The following is a 27290-nucleotide window of genomic DNA, read 5'->3' on the forward strand; positions in this document are numbered from 1 at the left end:
AATATATACCCATTTCAATTATTTATTTTTACCAGTGAAACCAATATAACATCTCAACATTCACAAATATACATTTCTGACATTCAAAACAAAACAAAAACAAATCAGTGACCAATATAGCCACCTTTCTTTGCAAGGACACTCAAAAGCCTGCCATCCATGGATTCTGTCAGTGTTTTGATCTGTTCACCATCAACATTGCGTGCAGCAGCAACCACAGCCTCCCAGACACTGTTCAGAGAGGTGTACTGTTTTCCCTCCTTGTAAATCTCACATTTGATGATGGACCACAGGTTCTCAATGGGGTTCAGATCAGGTGAACAAGGAGGCCATGTCATTAGATTTTCTTCTTTTATACCCTTTCTTGCCAGCCACGCTGTGGAGTACTTGGACGCGTGTGATGGAGCATTGTCCTGCATGAAAATCATGTTTTTCTTGAAGGATGCAGACTTCTTCCTGTACCACTGCTTGAAGAAGGTGTCTTCCAGAAACTGGCAGTAGGACTGGGAGTTGAGCTTGACTCCATCCTCAACCTGAAAAGGCCCCACAAGCTCATCTTTGATGATACCAGCCCAAACCGGTACTCCACCTCCACCTTGCTGGCGTCTGAGTCGGACTGGAGCTCTCTGCCCTTTACCAATCCAGCCACGGGCCCATCCATCTGGCCCATCAAGACTCACTCTCATTCCATCAGTCCATAAAACCTTAGAAAAATCAGTCTTGAGATATTTCTTGGCCCAGTCTTGACGTTTCAGCTTGTGTGTCTTGTTCAGTGGTGGTCGTCTTTCAGCCTTTCTTACCTTGGCCATGTCTCTGAGTATTGCACACCTTGTGCTTTTGGGCACTCCAGTGATGTTGCAGCTCTAAAATATAGCCAAACTGGTGGCAAGTGGCATCTTGGCAGCTGCACGCTTGACTTTTCTTAGTTCATGGGCAGTTATTTTGCGCCTTGGTTTTTCCACACGCTTCTTGCGACCCTGTTGACTATTTTGAATGAAACGCTTGATTGTTCGATGATCAAGCTTCAGAAGCTTTGCAATTTTAAGAGTGCTGCATCCCTCTGCAAGATATCTCACTATTTTTGACTTTTCTGAGCCTGTCAAGTCCTTCTTTTGACCCATTTTGCCAAATGAAAGGAAGTTGCCTAATAATTATGCACACCTAATATAGGGTGTTGATGTCATTAGACCACACCCCTTCTCATTACAGAGATGCACATCACCTAATATGCTTAATTGGTAGTAGGCTTTTGAGCCTATACAGCTTGGAGAAAGACAACATGCATAAAGAGGATGATGTGGTCAAAATACTTATTTGCCTAATAATTCTGCACGCAGTGTATAATATATATATATATATATATATATATATATATATATATATACACATACACACACACACACACATTTTTTTTGTATATTTACATGAGTATTTCAAGTTTATGAAACAAAAAATATAGGGCGGGAATAAATCCCGGGTGCTGTCATGGGCTCATGGAAAAATGATTACCGGTAAGTAATCCTGAATTTCCCCTATGCCTATGACAGCACCCTTGAGAGAATAGCACTAGCTTAGGGGGGGGGGGGGGGGGGGGAGGACTACCACTTGTAATACCTTCCTTCCGAAGGAAAGACGATCATTAGAGTCTAAATCTAACTTGTAATTAGAGTTGTAGCGATACCAAATTTTTGATTCGATTTCGATACCATAAAAAAGTATTGCGATACTCGATACCATTCGATACCACGCGAAAAAATAAACCAAAAAAGCCACGTGCATTCCGCATTTTAAAAAATGGCGAATCGAGTAGTTTTTATTTTTTCTGTTCCGGCGTTCACCGCATTGGATTTTTTAAAATATTTTAATAGTTTGGACTTTTCTGACGTGGCGATATGTGATATAAAATATATAAACAATAAATCAACATATGTGAAATTGGGAAAGGGGGTGATTTATACTTAATATTTTTTTGTTTTTTTCCCCACTTTTTATATAATAATTATTTCCCCCCTTAGGGGCTAGAACCTGGGATCTTTTGATCCCTTGTCCTATTCACCCTAATAGAGCTCTATCAGGGTGAATAGGACTTCACACTCTCCCTGCTGCCCTGTGCATAGTACACACAGCAGCAGGGAGCTGACTATGGCAGCCAGGGCTTCAGTAGCGTCCTGGCTGCCATAGTAACCGATCTGAGCCCCAGGATTACACTGCTGGGGCTCCGATCAGAAGCTGCCACTGCCACCAATGAGGGGGAGGGGAGAGGGGACCCTGTGGCCACTGCCACCAATGATTTTAATACTGGGGGAGTTGAGGGGGGGAGGGGGCGCACTGCACCACCAATGATAATTACCCCTTAATACAGGAAGAGGGTGCCAGCAGCAGATCAGCAGCAGTTAACCCCTCAGGTGCCGCACCTAAGGGGTTAACTGCCGCTGATCGCAGCTCCCTGTCAGAGGCAGGGTGCCAGCTATGTGATTCTGCTGCCGGCACCTGCCTCCTGTATTCAAGGTTAAAGACCACCTTATATGGGTCCCTACTTTAAGTATTAGGCTACACAGAGCGGCGCCCAGAGATGTCCCAGCACTTACTATTATTCCTAGGTGCCGCTCCGTTCGCCCGCTGTGCGCCTGTGCCCCATTACGGTCTCCTGCTCCATATGCTAATTACTATGGAGCAATGGGGAGGAGACATCAGCTTCTCTAGTGGGCGTTCCTTCTCCCTGCGCTGTAGCGCTGTCCAATCGCAGCGCAGCGCAGGGAGAAGGAACGCTAAGGAGAGAAGCTGATGTTTCCTCCCCATTGCTCCGATAGTAATTAGCATATGGAGCAGGACACAGTAATGGGGCACAGGCGCACAGCGGGCGAACGGAGCGGCGCCCAGGAATAATAGTAGGTGCTGGGACATCTCTGGGCGCAGCTCTGTATAGCCTAATACTAAAAGTCCAGACCCAGGAAAAGTCCTTATCATTGGTGGAACAGTGCACCCGCCGCTCCTCCGCCCCTCTCTCCCCATTGGTGGCAGCGGCACAGGGGGGGAGGGAGACACTGCTTCCTTCTCCCCTGTGCTGCTGAGGGAACATGAGCGCACTCACAGCAGCGCGCTCATTTTCAGAGATACTAGACTGCGCAGCAAAGCAGCCCAGTATCGAAAAAATGGAAATCCCGGTACGGTATCAATACAGGGGCAAAAGTATCGATTGGGTATCAAAATTTAGATACCCGCAACAACCCTACTTGTAGTGACGGAAAAAGGTACTTGGAGACTTCCATGTGGCAGCCCTACAGATCTGTTCTAAAGATGCATTAGCCCTTTCTGCCCATGAAACAGAAACGGATCTGGTTGAATGAGCACCGAAACCTAAAAGGGAAACCTGCCCTGCTGATGAATAGGCCAAAAGGATAGCACCTACTATCCACCTGGCTAGAGTCCTACTACCCCTATTTTTCCCCCCAAATTGTACGAACAGCCTAGAGGATTTCCTCCACTGACTGGTGACATTCAGATAATGTGACAGGCATCTTTGACATCTAGACAATGCAGTTTCTTTTCTTTCTCATTGTTAGGGGATTGACACAAAGATGGGAGAACAATATCTTGGGACCTATGAAAGAGAGAGCTGGGTCTGGTTTAATAAGCACCCTATCCTCCAAGATGTTGGTATAGGGAGGGGATTAAAAGATAATATTTTAATGGGTAAATCTTGTAGTGGTTCAAAAGGAGGCTCCATCAACCTAGACAGGACTAGATTCAGATCCTACGGGGAAACAGAAGACCTGATTACAGGCTTAATCCTACTAACTGCCTTAAAAAATCTTCTTATCCAAGGATGATTGGCAATAGGGCAATCAAAAAAGGCACTCAAAGCAGAGAGACTTGTACCTTAAGGGTGCTAAGCCTAAGGTTTTTATTGAGGCCTTCTTGAAGGAATTCCAGAACCTTAGGCATAGGGGGAGGACTCAAAGGATCAACGGGAGTCCCCAAAAACCTTAAGAAAGTCTTCCATACTCTAAGATAAATAGTGGAGGTTACCTCCTTACAACAGGATAAAAGGGTGGAAATGACCTCTTTGGATAGACCTCTACGTTCTAATAATTCCCCTCAAATGCCAAGCTGCCAAGTATAGGTTCTTTACTTCTGGATGATAGACAGGTCCCTGTAATAACAGATCCTGCCTGTCCGGAAGAAATCGAGGATCTGTCAGGGATAGGATTCTTAGCCAACAGAACCAGGTCCTTCTCAGCAAGATGGGTGCAATTAGAATGAGCCTCGTCTGTACCTGCCTCAGTTTCTGCAATACCCTTGGAAGAAGTCTCAGAGGAGGAAAGGCATACAGAAGTTGATCCGGCAAAGGAAGGGAGAAGGCGTCTATCCCTGATGGAGAATCTCTTCGATTCAGAGAAAAGAAGAGACTGCATTTTCTGTTTTGCTTGGTTGCGAAAAGGTCTATCTCAGGATGACCCCAAAAGGTGAACTATCTGGTTGAAGACCTCCTGATTCAGGCACCATTCTCCTTGATCCAAATGGTTTCTGCTTAGGTAATCTGTGACTTTGTTTTCTGTTCTTTCAGGTGTACTGCTATGATAAAAGGAATGAAAGGAATAAAAATGTCTGTGGTTAAGGACATAAGACGCTCTGACCTTGTCCCTCCTTGTCTGTTTACGTAGGAGACCACCGTAGCATTGTCTGATAATATCTTTACTCCTATTCCCTTTAATCTAGCTCTTAAGGCTAGCAGAACCGCTCTTAGTTCTCTGACATTTTGGGAATCCTGGCTTTCTTCAAACTCCTTGCAGCACCCCCCCACTGACAGAATGCCCCCCATCCGGTTGGACTGGCATCCGTGGTTATGGTTAGTTGTTCTTGAAGAATCCAGGGGAAGCCCTGAGACAGATTTGAAGGCTGTAGCCACCAGTCTAAGGACTGTATCACCTGTGGGGTGAGAGGAAGAGGGGTGTCCATGCCTGGAGCAAAACAGGGACCAACCTACTGCTGGTATTGTGGAGGTCATTCTGCCAAGAACTGCCATCCCTTGCCTGATAGTTAGATTTTTTGAGGCCATCAAGACTCGCATGTCTTCTCTTAATCTGTCTATTTTGTGCTGAGGGAGGATGCACCGTAGATTTACTGAATCTAGGATAAAACCTAGAAAGACACATTGCTGGGAAGGGGTTAGGTTGCATTTTTTCCAGTTTATCTGCCATCCGAGATTTATTAAAATGTTTACCACTTCCAGCAGACGAGAGGATAGAGGAGGTCGTCTAAGTAAGGTATAACGAGAATGTATTTTTCCCTTATGTGGGCCATGACCTCTGCCATTAACTTTGTAAAAAGTCTCAGAGCCTGGGAAATTCCAAATGGAAGAGCTCTGTACTGTAGATGATGCACCTGACCTGCCATAGACACAGCTACTCTGAGGTATTTTTGGAAATCGGCATGAATAGGGACATGATAGTAAGCGTCCTTTATGTCTAAGGTGGCCATTACACAGTCCTTGAAAAGATGCGTTAATGCCGACTGCACGGACTCAAATCAGAATTTTTTGTAGACGAGGTATTGATTTAAGTCTTTCAGATTTATGATCATTCTGAAGGAACCGTCTGGCTTGGGTACGAGAAAAAGGGAAGAATAAAACCCTCTTCCTTTTTGTGAGTCTGGGACGGGAACTAGGACATTTTTCTTTAAAAGTGAAAACACTTCCTCCTTTAGTGCTAGGTCTTTTGCTGAATTTTAAGTCAAACTTGTAACTTTTAGCCTTTCCGGTGGGGGAGAGATAAACTCTAGACGAAAACCGTCTTTCATGATACCATTATCCAGGGGCTTGCAGAAATTTTTCCCCAAGCCAGGACAGTAACCGTCATTGTTGACTAGACTTGGGGCCCTGAAGAGAACTGGGAATTAAAGAGGAAACCTCTATCCCTTCTACCCTTGTTTTCTCTCCACCCGTTTTGCTTTTTATTTGATTTATCAAAACTTGTCTGATTATTACGAAAAACAGCTTCTTTCTGGGGGATTAGATACGGGAAAACCCTTTTTTTTAATCAGAGGCTTTTTCCAAGAGGTCATCCAGAACTGAACCGAACAGAAATTCACCCTGACATGGGATAGAACAAAGTTTGTTTTTCGAACTTGTGTCCCCAGACCCTCCTTTCAGCCAAATCGCTCTTCTAGCTGAATTGGAAAGAGCAGCGGATCTGGCATTTAATCTTAATACATCGGCCGATGCATCTGAAATAAAGTCCACCACTTTAAGTATAGTGGGGAAAAAACCTAGGAGCTGGTCCCTAGAGGTCTTATTCTGGATGTGGGATTCTAAATCCTGAAGCCACAATTTCAATGACCTGGCAGTGGAGGTAGTGGTTATATTAGGCTAGAAGCCTTCCAAACTTTTTTAAGGTACAGCTCAGCCCGTCTATCCATCGGGTCTTTTAAAGCACCAAGATACTCAAAAGGCAAAGCAGATCTCTTTGAGATATTGAGATTCGCAATAGGGGCATCTAGTTTAGGAGGCCTGTCCCAACAGGATGACTCGCGTTCATCAAAAGGATATTTTCTCTTTACACTTCTGGGAATAAAAAACTTTTTATCCGGTTTCTTCCATTCTTTCTGAATTAAATGCTTAAAATTTTCATTTAACAGAAAAACTCTAGATCTTTTGTGACCCAGATCCCCAAACATTATATCATGAATGGACTTTTGTTCTCTGGATTCAGCCACCTTCATAGTGGTTCTAATAGCTTTGAGTAGGGAATCCGTATCCTCAGGGGGGAATAAAGGTCTACCCGAGGAAACTTTATCCGAGGAAGAGCTTGAACTATCTAGGATCTCTCCTTGCTCATTCTCCTCGGAAGATTCACTATCAGATATGATATTAGAATGACCTTGCTTGCCCTCGGCTGAGGAAGGTAGGCACTTCTTAAACATTTTGATAAAATCAGAAACCTCAGATTTGACAATCTCTTTGATGCTCTGAAGTAATGATGGGGATTCCTCCTCTACCACTTTAGTAGCACAATGCTGACATAACATTTTAGACCAGGAAGAGGCAAATATTTTTTCTTGCAGACGGCACACTCTCTTCCTTTAATTTTAGCAGTGGCTTTCCTGGGGGCCTCTTTAGTATTCTAAAACAAAATCTGAGAATAAACCCCATTAGGCACAACAGAGAGGAATACAAAAAGGTGGGGATTGACCCCCTTACCCCACCAGGAATACCGGTCTGCCATCATGACCATCCTGTACATCAGCGCGCTGACCACTCTCTTCTTCCATGTCTCCGGATAGAGCGTCCATATGCACCTAGGGATGCTTGCAGGCTGGCTGGGATCCTTCTGACCGCACGCTGAGAAGGAGGTTGAACTATCTGGTTGAAGACCAAACAACCCAGGTCGGGTCCCTGCCGGTGTACCAAATGCGGCCTTTATGGGGAGGATGTATCAGCTTGCCTTCCGGAACGCTGGTTACCCAGAACTAACTTGCACTCCAAATACCGGATGTCGCGATCCGCAACTTCCGGTTTACGCACGGAGCATGCATAGAAAAGAAGGAACCTCCCCCAGCTTCTGTAAGGCTACCAGAAGCCAGAAGAAGAACAGTACAGGCCCCGGACCTCCTAAACACTTGCAGGAGGATCTGGCATGCCGGGGCTACCTCACAGTAAGTCCCGGGACTGCACCGAAACGCCAGATTGACAACCAAAAGTCAGAGACCCAGAAAGACGCAACCCCAGACTTGGCAGGCGGCTCCTAGTGGAGTCTTACGTCGCACCAGGTAACCCAAATTGGTATATTACTCTGGGCTCCTGCAGCCTCATCCTTTAAGCTCTCCACCGCATGTCCTATCCTTAGGACAGGAAACAGGAACTGGGGCTATATGGGCAGAGCCCCTCCTTATGAGCTCTCCACGTACGTTCCTGTTTCGTGTCCTGATGATGGAGGCGGTCTCTCAAGGGTGCTGTCATGGGCATAGGGGAAAAATAAATCAAGCCAGCAAAGGAGGCAATATGGACAATCACAATACATTAGTAAGTGCCTTGTATTAACCGTGTCTACATGATAAATGCCATTTGCTGCAGTGAGAGAACCCCTTTAAAGATATGAAACCAACAGGAGCTGTCTGGTGAATTTGACAGGATAGCAATCTGGTACAGGCATGTTGTACTGACTGTGGGGGTGATAGGTTTGTACCCTGGAAACTAAGTCAAGGTCAGGAACAAGATCAGAACAAATCAAATTCATACACTACAAATTAAGTAACAAAAATCCAGCCAGCTTCATGGGGCTAAGGAGAATGTGGAGAGGTCAGAATCCAGCGGCATGTAAATCAGCGATCATACATCACATAGCAAATTATTCGGTTTTCTTACCTTCTTTGCAAAGAAATCAGATAATCTTCAATGTAATTACTTGTTGTCACACATGGCTGACCATCACTGAAACCTACAAAATAAGGAATGAATACTGTAATACTGATACAGGGGAATTCTTTAAGAATTTATTATAGTCCATTTTCTTTCTCACAAGTGTAATCTAACCTAAAGGAATCAATTAGAAAAGTAGAATGGATATTCAGGTACTAAATGAGGTGTCTGGTTTCATATAAGTAACAACTTTTCATTCTATAGTGAATAGTAAAACAATATATTAATTCTTCATGGCTTGCAAGATCTCTGCTTGCTGTTACTACAATACTGTTTCCATTTAGAGGCTACCTGTGGGCATATAGAGAGCCCTAGTTATAGGTGTGGACAAAAGATTCCCTGGTCTAAAGGCCAGCTCCTGAAAGTTAGAAGAAATCAGAAACTAAACCCGGTCAAAGCTTTGTACACGTACAGATGTGTTTTATCCTGATATAACTCAGATTGATCCCAGAGGGGTAAAGTTGTAAAAAGTAAAAAATAGAAGAAAAAAAAACATAGTCACTGCAGAGCAGTGTCCCGAACACCTGCTTCAGCAATGCCCCCTCCACAGAACTGCTTCCCCCCTTCTCCCAGTAGTCACAGCATAATATACAGTACAGACCAAAAGTTTGGACACACCTTCTCATTCAAAGAGTTTTCTTTATTTTCATGACTATGAAGGCATCAAAACTATGAATTAACACATGTGGAATTATATACATAACAAACAAGTGTGAAACAACTGAAAATATGTCATATTCTAGGTTCTTCAAAGTAGCCACCTTTTGCTTTCATTACTGCTTTGCACACTCTTGGCATTCTCTTGATGAGCTTCAAGAGGTAGTCCCCTGAAATGGTCTTCCAACAGTCTTGAAGGAGTTCCCAGAGATGCTTAGCACTTGTTGGCCCTTTTGCCTTCACTCTGTGGTCCAGCTCACCCCAAACCATCTCGATTGGGTTCAGGTCCGGTGACTGGAGGCCAGGTCATCTGGCGCAGCACCCAATCACTCTCCTTCATGGTCAAATAGCCCTTACTTTCAACGTTTTCCTAATTTTTCGGCTGACTGACTGTCATTTCTTAAAGTAATGATGGCCACTCGTTTTTCTTTACTTAGCTGCTTTTTTCTTGCCATAATACAAATTCTAACAGTCTATTCAGTAGGACTATCAGCTGTGTATCAACCTGACTTCTCCTCAACGCAACTGATGGTCCCAACCCCATTTATAAGGCAAGAAATCCCACTTATTAAACCTGACAGGGCACACCTGTGAAGTGAAAACCATTTCAGGGGACTACCTCTTGAAGCTCATCAAGAGAATGCCAAGAGTGTGCAAAGCAGTAATCAAAGCAAAAGGTGGCTACTTTGAAGAACCTAGAATATGACATATTTTCAGTTGTTTCACACTTGTTTGTTATGTATATAATTCCACATGTGTTAATTCATAGTTTTGATGCCTTCAGTGTGAATCTACAATTTTCATAGTCATGAAAATAAAGAAAACTCTTTGAATGAGAAGGTGTGTCCAAACTTTTGGTCTGTACTGTATGTGAACTGGAAACCAGTGATTACAATAGTACTCCCCCAGGACATATTGCACTGCCTTTCCCCAGTAGTCACAGCAGTCCCCCCCTTCCTCCAGTAGTCACAGCAGTCCCCCATTCCTCCAGTAGTCACAGCAGTCCCTTTCCCCTGTAGTCACATCAGTTCCTCTCTCTTCCTTCATTAGTCACAGCTGTGCCCTTCCTTATTAGTCAGGGCAGCTCCTTCCCCTTTCCTCACTAGTCACAGCAGCCTCCACTTGCTCCAGTAGCCACTGTAGTGCCTTTCCCCAGTCGTCAGAGCAGTAACTCCCCACATTAGTCACAGCTGTGTCTTTCCCCAGTAGTCAGAGAAGCTACTTGCTTTTTTTTCACTAGTCACAGCAGTCCTCCGTTATTCCAGTAGTCACACCAGTGCCCTTTCCCAGTTGTCAGAGCAGTCCTCCCCTCCCTGTGTTCATTAGTCACAGCACTGCCTTTCCCCAGTAGTCAGAGAAGCTTCTTCCCCTTTCTTTACTAGTCACAGCAGTCCCCCCTTCCTCCAGTAGTCAGAGCAGTGCCTTTCCCAAGTAGTCACAACAGTTCCTCCCTCCTTCCTTCATTAATCACAGTTGTCCTTTTCCCAGTAGTCAGAGAAGCTTTTTCCCCTTTCTTCACCAGTCACAGCAGTCCCCCCTTCCTCCAGTAGTCAGAGCAGTTCGTTCCCCTTTCTTTACTATTCACCACAGCCCCCCCTCCTTCATCCAGTATTAAGAGCAGTGCCTTTCCCCAGTAGTCACAACAGTTCCTCAATCTTCCTTCATTAATCCCAGTTGTCCTTTCCCCAGTAGTCAGAGCAGCTCCACCCCTTCTTTCATTAGTCTCTTCCCCTAGTAGTAATAACAATGCCTCCATCTTTGGCCCAGTAGTTACAGCGGTGCTTCCCCCTTCATTACAAGTAGAGATCAATATAAGAGGTGCATCCAGCACCAGCGTGCTCTCTGCCTGAGTGGCAGGAAAGGGTATGTGACCTCCTCTACTGGGGGAGATGGACAGGATGTGGTCAGTGACAGTGTGCCTACTACATGCACTCACCAATGGGTAAAAGCACTCTAATGCACAAATTGCTGGAACAAACACTTGGATCAGCTGATTTTCAAGTCAAAGTGGTGATCAGATTTTGGCCGGTCCTGATTTATGAAGTATTTATCCATGCAAACATGGTCTTTAGATGGAGAACCTTGTCCTGGGGGCTACTGTAGAAAGCAGGCCTCAGTTTTTATGATTTCTGTAGTGGCCATACTGTATATAGTTTATGGAAATGATAAAAAGCATTGTACATTTAGATAAAACATCATGGGGAGGGGGTCACTAGTGCTTTATCAGGAAGATATCAAAGGAAAGGAGTGAATAGGATCACGTCATCGGTAATAATTCTCTTCCCTGTTCATGTCATGTGCAGGAGATGTGTCTCTGAAGCAATGAGACGATGGGTCCCTCTACTGACAAAACTGGGGTGTTTTCAATGAAGACTCTGAAAGGGCAAAACCGAACATGCCAAAAACTAAAAGAAAAACAGATTTTTGCCATTTATTAAATGTCCAGATCGTATAGATTGACCCTGCACATAACAGAATTCATGTGACAACACATATTCCAATATATGATTACTCTAGAAATGAAATGACATCCAAACAGCCTTCCCTATAATATCTTTCTCCAGTGTCACAGAGACTTTTTGCAAGAAAATACCAGTAGTGGTATGAAAGAAATACAGGGTCACCGTCCACCAACAAACTCTAAGGTCTCATGCACACGACCGTTGTTTGGGTCCACACCTAGTCAGCATTTTTTGATAATCACAAAAGGACCCATGCATTTCTACGGGTCCGTAAAAAATGCGGACAGCACATGGATGTCCTCTGTGTGCTCTCCACATTCATGCATCAATTCCGTAAATTATAGAACATGTCCTATTCTTGCCGCGTTTTATCAGCTTGTTTCAAAATATAGATCCTATTTATCTTTTAACCCAGTTTTTTAATTATGTATTTCGATCTATATTTTTGGTGATTTTATTGCAATTTTGGTTTTTGTATATTAAAACTGTGTGATCACTTTATATTGCATATTTTACTTTTTATCAACTATATTTTACCACACTTACAGAGTGCCAGTCCATTTTATCTATTTATTTTCAATATTTTTCTCTGTATGGGTGATACAGTTATTTGGCCTAGAGCACCTGGTCCCTGTCACATAGGAGTGAGCTATTCCTATTACTCTTCTTTCCATGTCCTATTCTTGTCTGTTTTGTAGACAGGAATGATGCATGAATGATAGTGTGGGATGCACACGGCCGGTATCCATATTTAGCGGATATGCGGTTTGCTGACTCAAAATACATACGGTTGTGTGCATGAGGCCTAAATCTGCTACCCATCTTACCCCAGCACCCCGGTTAGTAGATCTAAATCTACCCCTAGGTGTTTACCACAGCCCACGTCAAAGCTGATTAGACCTGGCTTCTAGGGACCCAGGTTATGTCTGTGAATTAAAGTGGCAGGTCACAGACAGCAGACCATTTAGATACCAAGGAGTAGTAGGAGAGTAGAATAAGTCAGAGTCTAAGGCAGGCATCCTCAAACTGTGGCCCTCCAGCTGTTGTAAAACTACAACTCCCACAATGCCCTGCTGTAGGCTGTTCGGGCATGCTGGGAGTTGTAGTTTTGCAACAGCTGGAGGGCCGCAGTTTGAGGATGCCTGGTCTAAGGAAAGTCAGTAGAAGCCAAAAAAGAAGACAAGGGGTTAACTCAGAAACAAGCTGATGATTCAAAGCCAGGAGAATCAGTAGAAGCCTAATCAGTAGACAAGGGGTTAACCCAGTAACAAGCTGATTATTTAAGACCAGGATAATTAGTAGAAGCCTAATCAGTAGATAAGGGGTTAATCCAGAAACAAGATGATGATTCAAAGCCAGGAGAATCAGTAGAAGCCTAATCGGTAGACAAGGGGTCCGTCAAAAAAAACAGATGCACAACTGGTATGTCATCCGTGTCCGCGTCCGTGTCCGTGACCTTGGTGCAATAAAATTACACTTTTCATTAACCTTCCTTTTTTTCCCCCCTGTCAGCCAAAAAAAAGGAAGACACAAGGAAACACAACTGAAGCAAAATCGGACACGGACCACTGAAGCCAAATCACTGACGTGTGCATGAGGCCTAATACTTACACTAATTAAAATCAGCTTATAGGGCAGACAGGCTGGTCAGGAGTGCACGACTGAATAGAGTCAGCCACACCTCCGGTTCAAACTGCAAAGAAAAAAGGGGTCAGTCAGCAGATCCCAATGTGCAGGTGCACGCCGCCATGGCTAAAAACACATAGAAAAAAATACAATGCAACAGCACTCTGCAAACCAAATAAAGTACAAGAAAGCAGAGGTCGCAATAACGCCTGTACAAGCGTCATAGACGCCTGTTCAGGCCATTTTACTCCCTGGAAAAAGTCTAAGGCGTACCGATACGCCTTAGACTTTTCCCTGCTATTCAATTGTGTAGTGTAGTGAATGCGAACGGCGCAGGCAGCGCAGCGATGCTGCTGCTGCCTGAAACAACCAATAACAAGGCTCCTTACAGTAAGGAGCTTTGTCATTGGTCAGTTTGAGCGGGCTGCCGGAGCGCTTAGGACACACCGCTCTGAAGAGGGAGGAGGGAGGCGCGCGATCCTGACTGGCGGGGTAAGTGGTGGTCTGAGCGCCTTGTTTTTACCCTATAGTGATGAGTCTGCAGCGATCAGCCGAGCGCTCCTCCCTGCTGAGCGCGGTACTGAAGACGGCCTCTATAGAAGGTCTAGGGGACCATCTTCACTACCGCAGTCAGCAGTGAGGACAAGTGGCTGAGCGCTTCAGACTCCTGCTTATAGAAGACAGCGGGGGTCCCAGCGCTGGACACGCCAACAGGAGACCTCCATAACGACAGACCTGTCACCTGTAGACCTCTGTCACCTGTCAGCTTTCTTCTGAATCCATCAAGGATTCATTGCAGCATGTTCCATCAGACGCTGCAATAAGGATTTCTTCTGTAATGCGGTGCCGCATGTGGCCATTTACAGCCTCCAGGACACAGTCCCTCTGCCAAGCACATGAAGTCCTCACTGTAAAACTGTATAATGCAATAACCACAGCGGTGGTGGCTTTTTTGTGGCATGAGATAGGGCAATGGGTCATGGAAGACAAACTCCCCTTTATAGCAAGATCAAGCATAACACAAAATGACAGCCTCTAGATCAGGGATAAGCAACCTCCGGCACTCCAGCTGTGCTGAAACTACAACTCCCAGTATCCTCCTTTCACTTCTTTGGGAGTTACAAGAACAGCTGAGCAAGTGTGCATGCTGGGAGTTGTAGTTTCACAGCAGCGCTGGAGTGCCAAAGGTTGCTGCTCCCTAGATCAGTGGTTATCACTGCGTGATGTCATCATCCAGATCCACAACATGTGACTGTGGCCCTGCAAGGTATGTGCCTGGGTCTTTCGCTTGTGCCCTTGGCACCAGCATGCACCACCATCCATTGTGCCTGTGTCCTGCTCCGCCAGTGCCTCAGGTCTCTTCAGAGTCTACAAACAGCCCCGGTGGCACCGACATACCCACCTGAGAGCTCATCTACAAGGACGGAACTTTGGTGGGCATCAATGGCCACGTAATGGATGGCAAACCCCAGTGACTAGCAGCACAGAAACAGCAGCAAAAATTAAAGGGATTGTCCCAAGATCAACACTATTTACCTATCCATACTTGACCCAGAGAACACTAGAACATGGTAACCAAGGTGGGACCCCCAGCGATCATGTACTTGAAGGGGACATGTCTGTTTTAGTAACGACTTGCATTTCCTATGCAATAACAAATCTGGGGAGTCAATTCTTGTGACTCTATATTGTACCATTACTCTATTATTCCTACTAGAACTTATGAACTAATTGCTAGTAGTCTGCAATAAAGGTCCAGCTGGATGTTACCAGTTGACAGCACTGATTGAATAATATCAGGCTGTGCAGGGACACCCCCATCTGGACCTTCAATGCAAACTACCAGCAAGTCATTCATAACTAATAACAGGAATAACAGAGGAATGGTGCAACATAAAGTCATAAGAATAGATCCTCCAGGATTGTTATTACATGGAGTGGTGCAAGTAGTTACCAAAACAGACAAATCAGGAGAGGTGAGGGGTCCTTTTTTAACGACAGGTGATAAATATCCATCTTAGGAAAAACCCTTTAAACCTCATAAAATCACTGCAACAGTGACCTCAGCGGTGCCGACCCCCTCAGCGCAACAGTGACCTCAGCGGTGCCGACCCCCTCAGCGCAACAGTGACCTCAGTGGTGCCGACCCCCTCAGAGCAAGTGACCTCAGTGGTGCCGACCCCCTCAGAGCAAGTGACCTCAGTGGTGCCGACCCCCTCAGAGCAAGTGACCTCAGTGGTGCCGACCCCCTCAGAGCAAGTGACCTCAGTGGTGCCGACCCCCTCAGAGCAAGTGACCTCAGTGGTGCCGACCCCCTCAGAGCAACAGTGACCTCAGTGGTACCGACCCCTCAGCGGAACAGTGACCTCAGTGGTGCCGACCCCCTCAGAGCAAGTGACCTCAGCGGTGCCGACCCCCTCAGCGCAACAGTGACCTCAGTGGTGCCGACCCCCTCAGAGCAACAGGGACCTCAGTGGTGCCGACCCCCTCAGAGCAACAGGGACCTCAGTGGTGCCGACCCCCTCAGAGCAACAGGGACCTCAGTGGTGCCGACCCCCTCAGAGCAACAGGGACCTCAGTGGTGCCGACCTCCGCTAAATGTAAAATTGTCTAAATTTGCCATTTATGCATGGAAGACAGTTCTAGATACTAGTAATGGTTTTCATGCATAAATAGCAACCCCTTAATGTTATGTAGGCCTTCGTATTAACTATTTGAATTACTGTAACTTTCGTACTCCTCATCGGCGGAAAATACTCCTCAAAAATGGTAAGAGGAGTATTTTTACTCTTCCAGAAAAAATGTAGCACGACCTCTGCAAGAAAGTATTCTGATGCTAATGCTACGCTTATTTAATATTTTTGGCAAATACATTTTGTACAAAATTGTTTGGGCCCGTCTGCCAAACGTCATGGCGATCTCTGTAAGACGGGAACCTAACACTAAATTAAATCTGTTATGTGCCATAACGGCCACCATAAAATTCAGGGAGTGCAGATTTCAACATGCATGCTGGGCCCACTCTGCTTTTTATCATTTTTGGTGCCAAAATGGCCTCCATTAAATCCAGGAAATGCAGGTACCAACATGCATGCCGAGCCGACTCCATACCTCACCTGGTGCCAGCCCCCACCTATCAGATACAAAATAAATTGGGGGAGCCCTCTATGGTGCCTGTATGCCCTAATAAGACACATGGACAGGGGTAGTGTCACGATAATGGGGAGGGGAAAACACCAAATGACACACAGAAGGAATAGACTGGAATCTAGGCCTCAAAGCTAAGGGAGAGGGATGGTGACCTCCTAGGAATCCCTAGACCTCTCCCTGACTCCTACCAGTATGAGTAGACCCTGAAGGTGGAAATACTCATACACCGGAACCTAGACCCTGAAGACCCTGGAAGGCCCTAGCAATGGTGGCAGGGAATGAGACTACTGGTTCCTTCCCAGATGAAGGAACCAGCGTCTCCCTGAGGCCTAGACAACAACACACACAAGCGAACAACAAAATGCAAGACAAAATGCACTTAGCTTAAAGCAAAATGGACGAGTAGGAGATCCAATGGAACAACACACCAGCTCAACTAACTCCAGCAGGAAATATCAACCACATGGTAAGCAGTGTGAGTCAGAACTAAATAGGGCCTCAGTAATGACTACAAGCTGCACCTGACAAGAGGTGTGGTCATTACCAAACACAACACTGAAAGGATAACAGAAAGACTGTCAGATACCCTCACGTGCCGCCAGTATCTCCGATCTTCTCACCTCTGTCATGGGAGGGACCGTGACAGGTAGTGGCCTTCATGACACAACGCCTTAAAATCCAACGCTGTCCTCCATGAGCAGCTCCCCACGGGGGTCCTCACACATCTTTTCCAAACCCCTGAATGTCATACAGTTATGGAGGAGGTGGGTTATGATTCCTTCTATCACTAGGCAGATAGGACGTTGGGAGACAAAATGGTAGCAATATTTTTCCCCCCCCCCCCCCCCCAAACTGTACTTAAAGTAATACTTTTGATAACTAGAGATGAGCGAACTTTGTGTTGAAAGTTCGGCGTACAAGGTTCGGGTTCAGGTTATCTAAGAAATCCGTTATGGATTCCCCTACCACGGACCATATAACACTATTGATAACTTGACAATAGAGACAACTCAATGGGGGAGATTTATCCAAACTGGTCTAAAGTAGAACTGGCTTAGTTGCCCATAGCAACCAATCAGATTCCACTTTTTATTTTCCAAAGGAGCTCTGAAAAATGAAAGGTGGAACCTGATTGGTTGCTAAAACAGTCTTCCTTTACATCAGTTTTGATAAATCTCCCCCAAGGACTTGTATTTTGTGTGGTGTTCTTTTAGGTTGGGGGTATAATTCCTGTCACACAGCAACTACCAATGAAGTTTAATGTCCTCCATTTTACAGTCTATACATTACCATGGGCAGACATTGCCAATGCAATACTGCTGACTTGCTTTCCTTGTCTAATATGCTATATAATATAATATAACCTAGACACTATGCAGCTCTGGGAAAGCCGGCGCAGGGTAGGAACGATTGTGATGATCATAGTTTTCCAGGGACACATTTGAAATGAGGACCCAGTAGAAAACAGATACAACCTCCTTGTACGCCAGCGGCTGATCACATGATCGTGACGTAATCGAAGCCTTCTGATGCCGAATGACAGCGGTAAGGTGTACTGTGTGCGCTAGTGAAATACTTCCCCCAAGGTGAGAGGGGATGATAGCAAGATGCTGGAAAAGTTCTGGCTCTCGTGTAAGAACAACACGACGCTGCGGTATGGAGTGCCCATGATGGTGAGTGCGCATGTTACACCGGACATAGAAGACAGTCGGGATATTCTAGGGGTGTCTGTATTAGTCAGCCTGTAGTCTCTTCCTCACTTACCATTCCTGAGGGAGGTCACTTATTTTACTGTCTAATCCAAGGGCTTATTATGCAGATCTACAATTGTTTTTTAAATTTGCTTTGTTTCAATTTTTCACCACTTTCAAGATCTGTTTGCTGTCAGTGAATGGGAACTTAAAAGGGGGGGGGTTTCTAGGATTTTAACAGAACAAAATACCACCCTAGCAGAACCAGATACTACAGTGCAGCACAAAGTACTGCTCCAGCAGAACCAGATACCACAGTGCAGCACAAAGTACCGCTCCAGCAGAACCAGATACCACAGTGCAGCACAAAGTACCGCTCCAGCAGAACCAGATACCACAGTGCAGCACAAAAAGTACCGCCCCAGCAGAACCAGATACCACAGTGCAGCACAAAAAGTACCGCCCCAGCAGAACTAGATACCACAGTGCAGCACAAAGTACTGCTCCAGCAGAACCAGATACCACAGTGCAGCACAAAGTACCGCTCCAGCAGAACCAGATACCACAGTGCAGCACAAAGTACTGCTCCAGCAGAACCAGATACCACAGTGCAGCACAAAGTACTGCTCCAGCAGAACCAGATACCACAGTGCAGCACAAAGTACCGCTCCAGCAGAACCAGATACCACAGTGCAGCACAAAGTACCGCTCCAGCAGAACCAGATACCACAGTGCAGCACAAAGTACTGCTCCAGCAGAACCAGATACCACAGTGCAGCACAAAGTACCGCTCCAGCAGAACCAGATACTACAGTGCAGCACAAAGTACTGCTTCAGCAGAACCAGATACCACAGTGCAGCACAAAGTACCGCTCCAGCAGAACCAGATACCACAGTGCAGCACAAAGTACCGCTCCAGCAGAACCAGATACTACAGTGCAGCCCAAAGTACTGCTCCAGCAGAACCAGATACCACAGTGCTGCACAAAGTACCGCCCCATCAGAACCAGATACCACAGTGCAGCACAAAGTACCGCTCCAGCAGAACCAGATACCACAGTGCAGCACAAAAAGTACCGCCCCAGCAGAACCAGATACCACAGTGCAGCACAAAAAGTACCGCCCCAGCAGAACTAGATACCACAGTGCAGCACAAAGTACCGCTCCAGCAGAACCAGATACCACAGTGCAGCACAAAGTACCGCCCCAGCAGAACTAGATACCACAGTGCAGCACAAAGTACCGCTCCAGCAGAACCAGATACCACAGTGCAGCACAAAGTACCGCCCCATCAGAACCAGATACCACAGTGCAGCACAAAGTACCTCCCCAGCAGAACTAGATACCACAGTGCAGCACAAAGTACCGCTCCAGCAGAACCAGATACCACAGTGCAGCACAAAAAGTACCGCCCCAGCAGAACCAGATACCACAGTGCAGCACAAAAAGTACCGCCCCAGCAGAACCAGATACCACAGTGCAGCACAAAGTACCGCTCCAGCAGAACCAGATATAACAGTGCAGCACAAAGTACCGCCCCAGCAGAACTAGATACCACAGTGCAGCACAAAAAGTACCGCCCCAGCAGAACTAGATACCACAGTGCAGCACAAAGTACCGCTCCAGCAGAACTAGATACCACAGTGCAGCACAAAGTACCGCTCCAGCAGAACCAGATACCACAGTGCAGCACAAAGTACCGCTCCAGCAGAACCAGATACCACAGTGCAGCACAAAGTACCGCTCCAGCAGAACCAGATACCACAGTGCAGCACAAAGTACCGCTCCAGCAGAACCAGATACCACAGTGCAGCACAAAGTACCGCTCCAGCAGAACCAGATACCACAGTGCAGCACAAAGTACCGCTCCAGCAGAACCAGATACCACAGTGCAGCACAAAGTACCGCTCCAGCAGAACCAGATACCACAGTGCAGCACAAAGTACCGCTCCAGCAGAACCAGATACCACAGTGCAGCACAAAGTACCGCTCCAGCAGAACCAGATACCACAGTGCAGCACAAAGTACCGCTCCAGCAGAACCAGATACCACAGTGCAGCACAAAGTACTGCTCCAGCAGAACTAGATACCGCAGTGCAGCACAAAGTACCGCTCCAGCAGAGCCAGATACTACAGTGCAACACAAAGTACCGCCCCAGCAGAACCAAATATCGCAATGTAGCACAAAATACTGCTACAGCAGAACCAGATACCGCAGTGCAGCACAAACTACTTCTGCCTGCACCACACTATGAAACTTAATAGTCATCGTGAGGAGTGTTCTCATAGTCTCCATTCGACTGTATCTGGCGGGGTTTCCATTTTTAGCAGAGTGGTGTAACGCAGCAGTAGCTCCGCGGCTTTCTCACTTCTTCTCCACGACCGTGTGATGACACGTTCATTGGTCACGTAGCCTAGGAGCAGCTCAGCCCTATTGAAGTGAATGGGCTGAGCTACGATACCAAGTACAGCCGCTATACTATGTACGGCACTGTGCTTGGAGAGCTGAAAGAAGGCCACAGCGTTACTGTGAGCGCCGCTGCCTTCTCAAACAGCTGATCGGCGGGGGTCCCGGGCGTCGCTCCTTCACTGATCAGATACCGATGACCTATCCAGAGGATAGGTCGTCAGTTGTAAAATCTCCGAAAACCCTTTTAATAATTTTGGTGCATCATATGCCAGCAGGGGGTTATCAATGCCAGTCTCCCTACCTATCCCTAGAGTGTGAAGGTATCACCTCTCTGCTCCTGAATTCTGTCGGTCACAGAGGATTGTATAGACCTGGGGTGCACCCAACCTGTGATTCAGGGACCACATACAGCCTGCAGTGCCCTTCTGTGCAGCCCTCAACCATCCGGTCACTGGCATTCTCACATTTATTTCTATGCCAGAGAGGAGAAGAGTGGTGCATATTGCCGCAGCACGGGCAGGTAAGTGCTGACGGTGCAGTGTAGGACCATTGTTAGGACTCTATATATTGTCAGAATTAAAGTCCATTCACACGTCCGCAAAATGGGTCCGCATCCGTTCCGCAGACCCATTCATTTTCAATGGGGCCGGAATCTGCTGTCCGGATCCGCACTTCCGCATCCGTGCCTCCGTTTCCGCAAAAAAATAGAACATGTCCTATTCTTGTCCGCAATTGCGGACAAGATTAGGCATTTTCTATTATAGTGCCGGCGATGTGTGGTCTGCAAATTGCGGAATGCCCATTGCCAGTGTCCGTGTTTTGCGGATCCGCAGAACACTTACGGACGTGTGAATGGACCCTAAGGCCTCTTGCACACTAATGTTTTTTTTTTTTTCGTTTACGTTCCGTTTTTTGCGTTCCGTATACGGAACCATTCATTTTAATGGATCCGCAAAAAAACTGGAAGGTACTCCGTATGCCTTCCATTTCCGTTTTTCCGTTCCGTTCAAAGATAAAACATGTCTTATTATTGTCCACATAACGGACAAGGATAATACTGTTCTATCAGGTGCCAGCTGTTCCGTTCCGCAAAAAACGGAATGCACACGGACATCATCCGTATTTTTTGCAGATCAGTTTTTTGCGGACCGCAAAATACTTAAAAAGGCATACGGTCGTGTGCAAGAGGCCTAAGGGCTCATGCACACGAACATTTTTTCTTTCTGTGTCCGTTCCGTGTTTTTTTTTGTGGACTGTATACTGAACCATTAATTTCAATGGGTCCGCAAAAAAAACGGAAGGTACTCCGTGTGCATTCTGTTTCCGTATGTCTGTATTTCAGTTCTGCAAAAAAATAGAACGTCCTATTATTGTCTGCATTACGGACAAGGATAGGACTGTTCTATTAGGGGCCAGCTGTTCTGTTCCGCAAAATATGGAATGCACACGGATGTCATCCGTATTTTTTGCAGATCCGTTTTTTGTGGACTGCAAAATACATATGGTCGTGTGAACAAGCCCTAAGGGTGTCCTGATCCTTGTGTGACACCCAAGAAATGAGCAGATGAAGTGGAGAGGCGGCCATGTGCGAGAGCGGCTATCTTCATTGAGGTTTACAAGACTACTCACCTGTCTCAGTATGTTACATAAAGTACCGTGGACAACGTTTTGTATGCATGGCTCTTTCTAGACTTCACACAGGGGAACCCACCTTCTCCCAAACGGTGAGAGTCCTGGAAGTAGTTTCTGCACCTATCAGTTATTTATAGTATATACTTTTGATCTGCCATAAAGGTGTAGGAAAGCAATATCTGCTTAAAGGGGTTACCCAACCCCTATAATGACACCACCCCCCAATACCTGGGCCCCTCCTATACATTATACTTACCTGCTCCCCGACACTCTATTCGCTCAGCGGAACCCTGATTACAACTGTCTCCCGGCAACTTTCCAGCTACAGCTAGGCCATGTGACCGATGTAAGGAGACATCACTAGCCTAGGAAGAGGCCGCAATGCTCATGGAGCAACAGCCTCTTCTAACAGCTGATTGACGGGGGTCCCGGGTGACAGTTCCCCCGCAGATCTGATATTGATGACCAATCTTGAGAATAGGTCATGAGTATAAATTCTCAGGCAACCCCTTTAAGAGAGAAATGAATGTGTTATGGCTCTTTTTGGAATTTAGCAATAAAATATTTTTTACCTGAGACGTGCTATTATTGTTCAAAAGTATTAATAAAAACCATAAAAAGGTACATATTTGGTAGTTCTACTAACCCATAGAATAAAAGTAACACGCTAGTTATGCTGCACAATGAACATTGGTGGAACTGCTTTTATTTTTTTTTCAATTGCGACTTTAAAGGGAACCTGTAACCAGTTTTATGGTGTCCTAAGGGCAACATAAATAAGTGACTGATTCTCTTAGCACAATGCTGGGTCACTTTCTTTAATTGACCCAGTCAATCTGCCAACATCTTGTATTGAAAAGCTCAAGCTCATAATGATGAGTCCTGAATATTCATGAGCTCCTGACTCTCCCAGCCTACCTGCTGCTGATTGACAGTTATTTTCCATATGAATCAGTAGCAGGTGGGCAGGGGAGTGGCTATAGCTGTTAATTAAATAAATGCTGGACTCAATGACATCACGCTGGACTCAAATCAGCTCATTAGCATGCGGCATCTTTGTGTGTATATTATGAGGTAACCATCTGTCACACCAGTAAGTGAATACATCTAAGGTACTTTTTAGTAGTTAATGATTGTATATAATTAGTTAGATTATAATCAAATATCCACATGACAGGTTCCCTTTAAAAAAGTTTAGGAGTGAATCTTTACGTTTTATGTACCCCAAAATGGTGTCACTTAAAAACATCTTGCAAAAAAACAAGCCCTTCTACGGATACATTGACAAAAAAATAAAAAAAACAGACACCCAGTGTCTTATTTTGTACTCCTCCTTGACTGAAAAAAATTCTTCAAAAATGCCAAGAGGCATATTTTTACTGTGCCAGAAAAAGTCCTCTGGTTGTGACCTTACAACAAATACTGTCCATAGCTACATGAGGGTTAGACCACCTGGGGCAACTGAGATGTGGCCAGGAAGTCCGCCAAGGTATGTTCCAGGGAGGGGGGTTCAAATTGATAAGTAGTTGAATGATTTTCCATGAAATATGCTCTTTCCCCTACAAAGTGTCCAGCCACATAATTTGAAGAACACACCAGATGCATCTTGGCTAGGGATGAGTGAACCTGAGTTTTTCAGGTTCGGGTTCTGGTGGATTTCTGTTACGGGTTCCGTTATCACGGAATATAACGGAATTCTATGATAGAATGCAAAACAGAAGCCTTTAAGAGGTATTCCGTCATAATAGAAATCTATGGGATATTCCGTCTGGTTTCCCTTATGTTGCACATAGACTTCTATTATGACAGAATGCAAAACGGAATGTCTCTTAAAGGCTTCCGTTTTGCATTCTGTCATAGAATTCTGTGATAACGGAATCCATAACGGAAGTCCACCAGAGCCCGAACCCAAAAAACTCAGGTTCACTCATCCCTAATCTTGGCATGGTACTCGGCATCCCCAATGCAGGTTTGTGCGGTGTATTCAATGCAAATATCTTTCACTGATTGATCGTCAGAAAACGACGGAAACGTCCGCTTCGTGCTCAGGTGCTGTAATAGCTGCCAGTTTTAAATAATTAAGAACCCCTCACACCCGCTCTGCTTCCCTATTGCTCTCCTTCTGCATCCAGCAATAACGTCTGATGCCTCTGGACCTTTAATGACCATCATTGATAGAGCTGCCAAGACACAAGGGCACCAGCTTGCTTACTCCATGACCTTGTGTCCCTGTAGAAGGAACACCGAGTGGTCACTATAAGTTGTTTTCTCCTTTCACCCCAGGTCCCTAGGGTCCTCGTAGTCTTTTCTGCTGCAGACAGATGCCTAATTAATGCTGTTGCTCGTTTTTCCACTTCACCACCATGACGGCCCAGAGATTGACCCCTGACCTCTGTAGGGGCAGGAACAGAGATAGGTTAAAAGGACCCCTCCCACCACCATTCACCAGTGTGTTCCTGCCCCTATAGTGGCCAGGACAGAGAAAAGTCCTCTCTGGCTTTCAGGGAGGTGAAGTGGACCTCTTTTCTGATTTCTCACCACTCTTCTCCTTTTCAGCACAGCCAGATTTGGAAGGAGGTCCAGAATCTTCTGGACTTAGGAGTAGTGGTTCCTGTTCCCGAGCTTCAACGGGGGCAGGGATTCTACTCCAACCTTTTCTTAGTAAAGAAGCCGGGGGGTTCCTTCCGCATGATTATAAACCTCAAGAGGCTAAACAAATTCGTAATTTACAAAAGGTTCAAGATGGAATCCCTAAATTCTACCATTCCTTTAATTCAAAAAGACGCGTTCCTTTGTACAATCGACCTGAAGGACGCATATTATCATGTTCCTATTCACACCCAGTCTCAGAGGCTCCTGCGTTTTGCATTGAGGGATCACAGAGGGTCCGTTCACCATTTCCAGTTCGTGGCTCTCCCCTTCGGGCTTGCCTCAGCCCCAAGGATTTTCACGAAGCTGGTGGTAGAGATGGTCGCCTCCCTGAGGTCTCAGGGGGTGACTATCGTTCCTTACCTAGACGACTTTTTACTGATTTCAAACACGGTGGATCAGTCTATAGCAGATCGAGAGATCTTCTGTTCCATTCTGACAGCTCTAGGTTGGGTGATAAACCTAAAAAAGTAATCCCTAGTTCCAGATACCAAGGTAAAATTCCTAGGGGTTTTGCTGGATTCGGTAAAACAAACAACCTTCCTTCCAGCAGAAAGAATCCAGAACCTTCAATCATTAATCAGGGCCTTCCTAGGACGTCGCTCCTTCTCTTTCAGAGAAACAATGAGCCTTTTAGGTCAAATGACAGCCTGTATGGTAGCAGTCCCTTGGTGCCAGGCCCATTACAGGGCCCTTCAGTCCTGGCTTCTAAGAAGATGGGACAAGCATCTGTCCTCTTTGGACAGGAAAATCCTGATCCCGGGCCACAAAATCTTCAGTCCGGTGGTGGCTTCAAACAAAAAATCTAAAGAAGGGCATGGTCTGGCTTAAAACCCCAGCAGTGCATGTTCAGACAGATGCCAGCGTAAAAGGATGGGGCGCAAAAATATACTCCGACCTCTACCAGGGAGACTGGTCTCCGACAATTGCAGCTCAGTCCTCAAACTACAGGGAGCTCAGGGCAGTTTGCGAGACAATACGAGCAGCCGCTCCAAAACTAAGGAACCAACATATAAAGATCTATTCAGACAATGTAACGACAGTGTCCTACCTCAAGCATCAGGGGGGCACACGGTCTCAAAAACTAGAAGGTCTGTCCAGAAGAATCTTCCTTTGGGGGGGAAAAAAATGTAAAGTCAATTTCTGCAATTCATTTAAAAGGAAGCCTAAACAGCATGGCGGACTTCCTCAGCAGGACCACCATAGACCAGGGGGAATGGTCTCTAAGCATCGACATCTTCAATCTAATTGTTCAGAGATGGGGCCTCCCACTGGTAGATCTATTCGCTACAAGGAAAAACGCTCCCTAAACCCGAGGGACAGGCCTCTAGCGATCTACGCCTTCTCCCTGCACTGGAACTGGGATCTTGCATATGCCTTCCCTCCATTCCCGTTAATCCCAAAGGTTCTCTAAAAAATCATCAGGGACAAGGCCAGAATAATCCTGGTCACCCCCTACTGGCCCAAGAGGAGCTGGTTCTCATTTCTAACCAACCTCTCCCCACAGGAAGCATTTATTCTCCCAAGGAGGAAGGATATCCTGATCCAGGGGCCGGTTCTCCATCCTCATCCGGAAATCTTCAACCTCTTGGCTTGGATCCTGAGTACGATCTTCTAAGACGCAGAGGTCTCTCAGAGGGTGTGATATCTACCTTGAAGGTGACTAACTCCATTTATTTAAAAATCTGGAGAAGATTCTGCACCTGGTCAGGTGACGAAGCCCCAGACCAGACTAAACCAAATATACAGAGGATCCTGGACTTCCTGCAAGAAGGATTAGAGTCAGGGTTAATTCCTTCTATTCCTACTACCCTTAGAGTCCAGGTCTCAGCGCTTAGTGCCTATTTCGATTCTGAATTAGCCAGCCATAGATGGATCCAAAGATTCCTGAGGTCTGCAGCCAGACTAAGACCATCTCTCAAATCAAGGGTGCCTACCTGGGACTTAAACACTGTCCTTAGGGGACTCGCAGGTCCACCTTACGATCCCTTGGACTCGAGTTCCCTGAAGCATCTTTCTCAGAAGGTGGCTTTTCTTATAGCTATAACATCAGCAAAAAGACTGAGCGAGATCCAAGCATTGTCAATAAGACAACCATACCTCACAATCCAGGAGGATCGAATTACCTTGAGGCTAGACCCGACGTTTTTGCCAAAGGTAGTAACAGACTTCCATAGAAACCAGGAGATCATTCTTCCCTCCTTTTGTGAGAATCCTAAAAATTCTGGAGAGGAACGTTTCCATACCCTGGACGTCAAACAAACAGTACTAAAATACCTAGAGGTCACTAGGGACCTAAGAAAGGTGGACAATTTACTAGTACTCTTCTGTGGTAAAAATAAGGGGAAGGCAGCTTCCCGATCTACCATTGCCCGATGGGTAAAACAGGCTATTACAGACTGCTACAAGATTGAAGGCATCAGTTGTCCAGATGTCATTCGGGCTCACTCCACGAGAGCCATATCTGCCTCATTCGCTGAAAAGGGAGGAGCTTCCCTAGATCAGATATGCCGGGCCGCAACCTGGTCCAGTATAAACACTTTCATCAAACATTATAGACTCTACTTATCCAGGTCTTCCGACCTGGCCTTTGGTGG

The 27290-nt window shown here is 45.8% G+C and overlaps 1 protein-coding gene across 2 annotated transcripts in view; it reads left to right on the top strand.

The window, feature by feature from the left end:
- Positions 1-17785: 17785 nt before the first annotated feature.
- Positions 17786-27290, top strand: part of LOC120982458 (cytochrome c oxidase assembly protein COX16 homolog, mitochondrial) — a 93055-nt gene continuing 83550 nt past the window's right edge. Inside the window, exon 1 of one of the 2 annotated variants that reach the window (XM_040412615.1) lies at positions 17786-17856. In XM_040412615.1, the coding sequence (XP_040268549.1) occupies positions 17848-17856 (9 nt within the window). In that variant the 5' untranslated portion in view covers positions 17786-17847. Of the gene's footprint in view, positions 17985-27290 lie in introns of both variants that reach the window. The other variant, XM_040412614.1, reaches the window with a different exon arrangement.

Source organism: Bufo bufo, chromosome 11 (assembly GCF_905171765.1).
Source record: "Bufo bufo chromosome 11, aBufBuf1.1, whole genome shotgun sequence".
Lineage (NCBI taxonomy): Eukaryota > Metazoa > Chordata > Amphibia > Anura > Bufonidae > Bufo > Bufo bufo.